Genomic DNA, 8,697 nt, shown 5'->3' on the forward strand with positions numbered 1-8,697 from the left:
CTGCCTTTCCCAGAAATGAATAACAGGAGGAGGATGAATAGCTTGGCTAAAACTACACAATTAGCTTTTGTCACTTGGCTTTGCTTGCTATGGGAACCTGAACAGGGATGTAGTTGTCCCCTTTAAACATTGGACTCTGCAGATGGTCGGGGCTGCTTCTCTCTTGGGCTTCCCGAGTGGAGGAGCGGACACTGGCCAGTCAATAAAGGCTCTCTAAATTTTAATCAGTCTGGAGTTCTGGTCATTCTGTTGCTCTCGCTCCACAACATCAGGACAGTTCATTGGTGTGGCCACATCAGCTTCCTTCTGGCCTCCTCCAGACCCTCACTTTGGGCTCAGGTGTTTCATTCTCATGGCCCCAAGCATACCTGCCACCGACCATCCCCTGCATAAAGCCTGTCCACAGGTTCCACCTGACTCCAGCCACATCCAGGGATCTCCACCCCACAGTCCATGCTACTGACTATCAGGCTGAGTTACACTCTACAGTCCTGGTGAGGCCAATGCCTCCTCCAACCAAACTCATCCCGTGAACCTCCTGCCCTCCCGCAACACACAACCCAGGTTAGGACCACATTGTGACCCCTAATAGGGCCCCCCGAGCCCATCTGAACAGAGCTCCCTCCTCTCCAAACCTCCTAGACCAAACCAACATACATTTATTTCCAAAATGTCGGATGTGAGCGTGATCTGGCTGCGACATCTGTCACCCTATTGATTGCCAGGGTTGATTCGGTTGATCTGGCTGGCTAGGCGGGTGTCCCCTTCATCCCTCACCGATCCATGTGCGTCCCTCCCAAAATGTATTCCTGCATTTTGGAAATAAAGCAACAGGCTTTGCAATAATCAACATGTGAATCAAAACAGAAGCAAATGTTTTAGATTAAATGATAATGTAATTATTACACATCAAACCTATGAAATAAAAAATCATGTGTGCTTGTGTGTGTGTGTGAGCATATGTGTGTGTGTGTGTGTGTGAGAGAGAGAATGTGTATGAATGTGCATGTGTGTGTGAGTGTGTGAATGAGTGTGTGTTCATGGTCAGCTATACCCATCTGTCTGAGGGAAGCAGAGGTGAGAGCTGAGGTGGGAGGGTCACATCTGGATGATCATGGTCAGCCTTGAGTTCAGAAGGAAGAGCCTGGATTCACCCTGAAGACAGTGAGGACCATGGAAGGGTTTAGGCATAAACAGCTTCTGAAAGGGAGTGGCCAGGGCAGATGTGGAGGGTGAACTGGAGAAGGGAGTGAGGCTGTGGAGCTCAGAGCTCAGGAAATTGGTGGACGAGACAGCTGCCTTAGGGGTGTGAATGTGACCCCCCTCCCTGCCTTGTTTACTGGGGGCACCAAGGGGCCCTCAGGACAGTGAGTCCAGGGGTGGGGGAAGGAGGAGCCTGGGGGCTGTGCAAGATGCATCTGCTCCCACAGGAAGCTCAATGCCTCCTCTTGGCCCTGGGATGCAGGTCCTACGTCTCACACAGGTTCCCCCTGACTTTCTGTCTCTGTGAGAAGCGGGATCTCTCGATGCCCTGGGGGTGAATCATCGGAGTCATTTCTGCCCCTTCAGAGCACCTTCGATGCCGGATGTCACTCTCCTCTTCAAACTGTGGAGACTCATCAGGACTCAGACAAGAACAATATTCATGGGAGTCCAGTTCCAAGGCAGCAACACACACAGACTCACATTAAATATCAATGTGGTGCTACCACATCCTGAATTGTTGAAGGACACTTGTGCAGGCTACTTCCTCCCTTGAAGTCTCAGCAATACCAATGCCTTCACCACAAAGACGGTGAGAATTCCTCTCGACTGAGATATGGAGGAAATGAAACCAGCCATTCAATGCAGATGGAGACAGTGGAGGTTTGAGAAATTGAAAAGAAGAGATGCCTCTTCCAAAGGAGAAGAAGGAAGACTCCAGGTCAGACCCCTCGTGTGGAGTCACCTGGACCGTTCAGTGGGGAGGCCATGGTCTTTCCATTGCATGGCGCTGGACCAGTGGGTGAGTCTCTAGGACACGGTGAACATTTTACCTGCCTCACAGCATTTACAATAAGTAATGTCAAACATGAAAAGTCAATCAATTCCTATTTCTTTTACAAAACTATCTTATTAACCTGTGAGAGAGAATTTTTTCTTAAGAGGACACAAGAACATGAACTTAGGGGGAAATGGTTGCAGGTTTGCTCCTCAACTCTCATGTGCGATGCAATCAATTGATGTCTCTCGGACATCGATGTTTCTCTCTTCTCTCTGTCTCTCTCCATTTCACTCTCTTTACAAATCAATGGAAGAAAAATATCCTGGGGTGAGGATTAAAAAAACTTTTTTTTTAAAGTGCTGACCTTTTAAATCATTGAAGAAATAAATGCACATCAAACCACAGGGTGGTACCAATACTTACACTGAATAATGAAAATTAAAAAGGCAGGAAACATGAAGCATTGGCAGGAATGTGAACTTACCAGGACCCTTGGATCAGGGAAATTCATGGAAATGCTGAGGCCACTGGGAATCTGCTCAGAAGATCTATACTGATAAAAGGGTAATATGCTAATTAGACTGCACGCCCCTCCAGACAAAGCCACGTTGGCAGGAGCTGAAGCAACGGTGGTTAGGGGTGACCAGACAGGCAGGGGAGGGCAGTTAAGGGTGATTAGGCTGTGTATGGAGAGGTCGTTAGGGTTGATCAGGCAAGCAGTCAGGTGAGCAGTTAGGAGCCATCAGTCCTGAATTGTGAGATTGATGTCCAAATGCGGGTTTAGGTGGGATCCAGCCTAAATCGACAGGCGGACATGCCTGGAAAGGTCCCAGATTGGAGATGGTGCAGGCCGGCTAGGGACCCTCCCTCTCCCCATGAATGAATTTCATGCACTGGGCCTCTAGTTCTTTCATAAATGAGCTCCCTCAAGAGCCGTGATTGGGTGTGCCACTGGGCTCTTCAGAGACAGACTCTCAGGGGCTGAGTCAGGAACAGATCCTGGGTCCCGCCCTCTCTGAGCAGGAGTCAGACCAACAGACACATGAAACCCTGAGGATCAGATGAGACCTCAGACACTGCTGACCAGCCTCCTGAAACCTGGACTCCATGTGAGCCTCATCCTGGGGAGATGCAGAGTCAGGCTCAGGGCGGGCCCTCCCCTGGCTATGGGTCCACAGCTGTGTAAACCCAGAAGGAGGCTCCTGACTCAGACTCACCACATCCTGTGAGTCTCTGTCCTTCAGGCCCAGGACTCCTCCATATGCAGAGCAGAAGCCCTCAGAGCAGACGCCATGACGTCCATCCTCTGCTGGGGGCAGGGAGGGGGAGTAGGAGGGGCAGCTGCCCATCCTACTCCCCAAGGCTCAGGCAGCTCCAGTGGATGGGACCCTGACGGGAAGGGAATCAGCTGAGATGCCCGGGTGCAAATCTCTCACAGAGACTCTCTTCCAGGGCTGAGTCTGGAGCAGAGGACCCGTGTGCAGGCAGGTGAGTCCTCACAAGGGTCCATGTCCCTCCTCTTCCTTCACCCCTGGGGCTCAGGAGGGAGCACATAGGTGCTGGGATGACAGGGTCTTGGGCTGAGTGGGATGGGGGTGGGAAGGTCTTTGTAAAGCAGCCTCTGGTTTCCTTTTAGGGACCCTCCCGAAACCGACCATCTGGGCTGAGCCAGGCCCTGTGATCCCCTGGGGGAGCCCTGTGACCATCTGGTGTCGGGGGACCCTAAAGGCTCAGGAGTACCGGCTGTATGCAGATGGCAGTCCTCGGTACTTGGACAGACAGACCCCAGCCTCATGCTCTGCCGTCAGGAAGGGGGTCTGCTCTCAGGGTGTCTCCCTCTCACAGCCCAGCCCTGGGGGACACGAGGAAGCTATGATCCTCATTTACCATGCTGCCTCCTCTGCTCCTAGGAGCTCTCAGAAAACCCAGCCTCTCAACCCTGCCCAACCCTGTCGTGACCTCAGGAGGAAATATGACCCTCCAGTGTGGCTCAGGACAGGGATTTGACAGGCTCCTTCTGACTAAGGAAGGAGATCACAGGTTTTCCTGGGCCCTGGACTCACAGCGACAGCCCAGTGGGCGGTCCCAGGCCCAGTTCTGTGTGGGCCCTGTGACCCCCAGCCATGGGTAGACGTTCAGGTGCTATGGTTATTTTGAGAAGCATCCCCAGGAGTGGTCTGACCCTAGTGACCCCCTGAATCTAATGGTCTCAGGTGAGGGGCTCCTGACCTCATCCTCTCTGAGCACAGGCAGCTCAGGGTCCCGCCCCCAGCAGACATCTGAGGTTGGAGGAGAGTGAGGGGTCTGAGTGTTGGTAACCCAGCAGAGATCTGCCCTCAGAGATGCTCTCACTTTTGCTGAATCCTCCCCATGAACTGGATTGGGAAGTTGTTAAGTGGGCGGGGGGAGTGTCTTTAGGAGTCACAGAATAGATGGAGGAGAAGCAACCGAGTGATTTGGAGACTCCAGAGTGAGCCTCAGTCTCACCCCTCTCTATCCTCATTCCAGGACCCTCTGGAGGCCCCAGCCCTCAAACCACAGGGCCAACTTTGACAGCTAGTGAGTCCTGGGGAGCTCTGCTCAGAGGGAGCACAACACTTCCCTCCCCACCCAGCAAGTCCTGAGAGTCTGTCAGGGGATTGAGTGACCCAGAACCTCAAGGATGGGCTTGTGTCCCAAGGGGCTGGGAGTCCCAGGGTCTGAGCTGGTGATGGGTGGGGTGGTCGGGGCAGAGGGAGATGTGGAGTCACAGGCTGGGGAGGGGGTGCTGAGCTCTAGTGGGAGAAGGAAGCCCCCACCACTCACCTGTAATCCACATCCCCAGGAAGCTCTAAGTCAGGTCGCCAGAGTGGTAGGTGAGAGTCCTGAGGAGATGGTGGGTTTCTCCATGGGACAGGGGCTGAACCATTGGGGTTAAGGGGTTCAGGCCCCTTTGGATTCGTTGACTTGTACACCCCTTTCAGTGTCTCTAAGTGAAAGGAGAAAATCCTTGTCCAGAGCTTAGATTTCCTGTCAGTTCTGGCCCTGACCTCCTGGGTGAGGGGCCTCACGGGGAAGCCTGCAGGACGTGATGTTATGGGGCCTGTCCCCTCTGTCTCAGTGACGGTGACACTGTGCGGGGGCGGGGGGGGGAGACAGGCAGGACAAGGGTCCGGGAGCCCAGTCCTACCCCTCAGCTCAGGCTCAGCTCAGAGGAGGGAACAGGGTGGATCAGCCCTGGCTCAGCTCCTGGCTCTGCTGCTCCTGCTGTGGGGCTGGGCGGTCCCTTCTCTCCTCTGAGTGTCGGGTTCCTGTCTGCTCATCCCTGGTCCCACCCTGCTCACAAGCAGCTGGGAGATGAGGTGACATAAGGGCCTCACAGAGCTCAGGAAGGCAGAGCCCCCAGCCCAGCCTGACCTTCCAAAGGGGGTGTCAGGGCCTGCAGGGTGGGGATGGATGAGGGAGAGACTCAGAGTCCAGCCCACACCCTGGCCCGCCTGTCCCTGCTGTGCTGGTGCAGGTAATGAGGAAGGACCCTCAGCTCCAGATAAGACGTGGACAGGCCCCTGCAGAGGAGGAACCTTGAGCAGGAAGCTGGTGTCCCCTGGGGGGCATCGTGAGGACAGCACAGGGAACCCACAGTCTTGTGTTCCAGTCCCAGCCCTGCCCCTTGCAGGCTCAATGACCTGGGGCACGTGATTAAGCCCTCTGAGCCTCAGTGAAGTGGGTGGTGGGGTCATCATCCCTGGTGCATGAGGTGAGGGGACATGAGTAACAGACCCCAGCAGGAGTCTCACACACAGTAGGTGCTCATAAAATAGCATCACTGGCTCATTCATGACGTCATGAGGGGGAGAGAGGCGGCCAGGTCTTTCAGGTCTGATTCCTTTCCTGGAGTCATCCCCAAAATCTCCATCTGGGCTGACCCAGGCCCCATCGACACCAAGGGGAGTCCTGTGACCATCTGGTGCAGGGGTCTCTGCAGGCTAATGTTTACCTTCTGTATAAACAGAGGGGCTCTGACCCCTGCATATGAGAATCCCATAGGACTCTAACAGTAAGGCCGGTTTCCTCAAATAAGCTCGGACCTCGCCCCACCCAGGACTGTACCAGTGTGCATATTACACCACTGGAGACATAGGCTGCTTGCGGGACAACGCCGTGACAGGCAGGGCCAGCATCCAAGTGACCACCACCTGTGTGTTTGTCTGTCCATCCTGTTGGCCCCAGAGTCTCCTCCATCTCCTCCAGCTGAGGCTACAGGGAGAAGACGCCATGAGCCCCACCCTCAAGGCCCTGCTCTGCCTCAGTGAGAAGGGAGGAGGGGGAGTGGACCCCTGGTCTGTCAGGACCCCAGGACACAGGAGACTCATGGGGAGGAGGGATCTGCCCAGGGTTCAGGGTAAATCTCTCGCAAGGACTCTCTTCCAGGGCTGAGTGTGGGCCTCAGGACCCCAGTGCAGGCAGGTGAGTCTGCCCCCAGGTGTCCCAGGTCCCACTCTTCCCTGGGGACATGGGCCACCCCCAGGCAATAGGGGAATGGGTGCAGATCTGTCTGACAGATGGGGGGCATCTGGGATTGTGACCTGGGGACCAGGGGTGAGAATGTCCTGTGACCCAGCCTCTGATTCTTTCCAGGGCCCCTCCCCAAACCCACCATATGGGCTGAGCCAGGCCCTGTAATCCCCAGCGGGAGCCCCATGACCATCTTCTGTCAAGGAACACGAAAGGCTAAGGAGTACCTAATTTATAAAGAGGGAAGCCTAGTACCATGGAAACAACAGAAGCCACTGGAGCCTGGGGACAAGGCCAAGTTCTCCATCACACGCATGACAGAGCATGATGCAGGGATATATCACTGTTACTACCTCAGCCCCACTGGCTGGTCAGGGCACAGTGACTTCCTGGAGCTGGTGATGACAGGTGAGAGGACACTCAGGGGTCCCAGCCTCAGGCTCTGCCCTCAGGAAGGGGGTCTGCTCTCAGGGTGTCTCCCTCTCACAGCCCAGACCAGGGGGACGTGAGGGAGGTGTGAGCCCATTTAACACTCTGCCTCCTCCTCTCCTAGGATCCTACAGCAAACCCAGCCTCTCAGCCCTGCCCAGCCCTGTAGTGACCTCAGGAGGGAACGTGACCCTCCAGTGTGGCTCAGGGCAGGGATTTGACAGGTTCATTCTGACTAAGGAAGGAGATCACAGGCTCTCCTGGACCCAGGACTCAGAGCCACAGCCCAGTGGGCAGTCCCAGGCCCTGTTCCCTGTGGGCCCTGTGACCCCCAGCCACAGGTGGACGTTCAGATGCTATGGTTGTTACAGGAACAGCCCCCAGGTGTGGTCACACCCCAGCGATGCCCTGGAGCTCCTGGTCTCAGGTGAGGGCCCCTCACTCTGTCTCTCTGCTTGTCAGCTCAGGGTCCAGTCCTCAGAACAATCATGGGCTGAAAGGGGAGTGAGGTGGCTGTAGAGATGGTCACTTGGAAAGTGACCCTTAGCACAGCCTTATCCCTGTTCACCCCTCTCCGTCCTCTGTTGCCAGAAGGTGTCTCTAGTGGGCAGTTGGAGGGTCTTAGTGTGGGGACCCCTGGCAGATGCAGGAGATGTCTGAGTGAGGTGGGAACTCCAGAGTCAGCCCCAGCCTCCCTCCTCTCCTGTTCTCCTTCCCAGGACCTGCACACACAGTGTCCTCTTTGCTCAGATGGAGACAGACAGCCCCAGGATGTCTGAGTCTCTCAGAAGATCTAATGACCCCCATATACCTAAGGACAGGCTTGTCTCGGCTTGTGTCCTTAGTCAGGGAGAGATCTCAGGGGAACCATAGGCCTCCAGGGTCTCTGAGGATTCACTTCTCCCCCCGTCACATGGAGTCAGGCCTTAGAGAGGGAAGTGAGGCAGGTGGCAAGTGGGGAGGTCATAGCTGAGGGAGATGTTGGGGCTCAGGCTGGGGAGGGGGAGTCAGGCTCAAGTGGGGAGAAGGCAGACCCTGCCCCTTGCCTTTCATCTTGATCCCAGAGAGCTCTGAGCAATGGTCCCTCCTTCCCCTCCCCCAACCCAGGGAGTCGTGCCCACAGAGGGGAATTGGGAGTCTCCGTGGGGAGGTGGTGGGTACCTCCCTGTAGGGAACAAGGGCTGAGTCATGAGACTGTTCTGGAACCTCTGAAGTCTCTCACTTGGACACACCCTTCCTCTGTCTGGGCCTCAGTATCTCGAACTGTAAAAGGAGAGAATCCTTGTGCAGAGCTTAGATTTCCTGTCAGTTCTGGCCCTGACCTCCTGGGAGAGGGGCCTCACAGGGAAGCTCCCAAGATGTTATGTTATGAGACCTGTCCCCTCTGACTCAGTTATGGCAACACTGTATAGGGAGAGACACAAAGGACAAGGGTCCGGGCACCCAGTCCTCCCCCGCAGCTCAGGCTCAGCTCAGAGGAGGGAACAGGGTGGATCAGCCCTGGCTCAGCTCCTGGCTCTGCTGCTCCTGCTGTGGGGCTGGGCGGTCCCTTCTCTCCTCTGAGTGTCGGGTTCCTGTCTGCTCATCCCTGGTCCAATCCTGCTCACAGGCTGCTGGGAGATGAGATGACATAGGGCCTCACAGAGCTCAGGAAGGCAGGGCCCCCAGCCCAACCTGAACTTCCTAGGGGGCTGTCAGAGAACTGTGGTGGATGGGGATCCAGGAGAGATTCAGAGTCCACCCCACACCCTGCCCATCCCTGTCCCTGCTGTGCTGGGGGAGGGGAATGA

At 55.5% G+C, this 8,697-nt stretch overlaps 2 protein-coding genes across 2 annotated transcripts in view; both read left to right on the forward strand.

Annotated features, from left to right (window-relative positions):
* The window catches only part of LOC102771371 (leukocyte immunoglobulin-like receptor subfamily A member 6), a 13,516-nt gene extending 8,972 nt beyond the window's left edge, over window positions 1-4,544 (forward strand). The window contains exons 5-6 of the mRNA XM_015568921.1: window positions 3,621-3,750; window positions 4,493-4,544. Coding sequence (XP_015424407.1) covers window positions 3,621-3,750; window positions 4,493-4,544 — 182 coding nt within the window. The remainder of the gene's footprint in view (window positions 1-3,620; window positions 3,751-4,492) is intronic.
* Window positions 4,545-6,238: 1,694 nt separating this feature from the next.
* Window positions 6,239-8,697, forward strand: part of LOC102771664 (leukocyte immunoglobulin-like receptor subfamily A member 5) — a 12,324-nt gene continuing 9,865 nt past the window's right edge. Inside the window, 4 exon segments of the mRNA XM_015568924.1 lie at window positions 6,239-6,272; window positions 6,395-6,430; window positions 6,602-6,886; window positions 7,032-7,248. Of these exon segments, the coding sequence (XP_015424410.1) occupies window positions 6,239-6,272; window positions 6,395-6,430; window positions 6,602-6,886; window positions 7,032-7,248 (572 nt within the window).

This window comes from Myotis davidii, unplaced genomic scaffold, assembly GCF_000327345.1.
Source record: "Myotis davidii unplaced genomic scaffold, ASM32734v1 scaffold1265, whole genome shotgun sequence".
NCBI lineage: Eukaryota > Metazoa > Chordata > Mammalia > Chiroptera > Vespertilionidae > Myotis > Myotis davidii.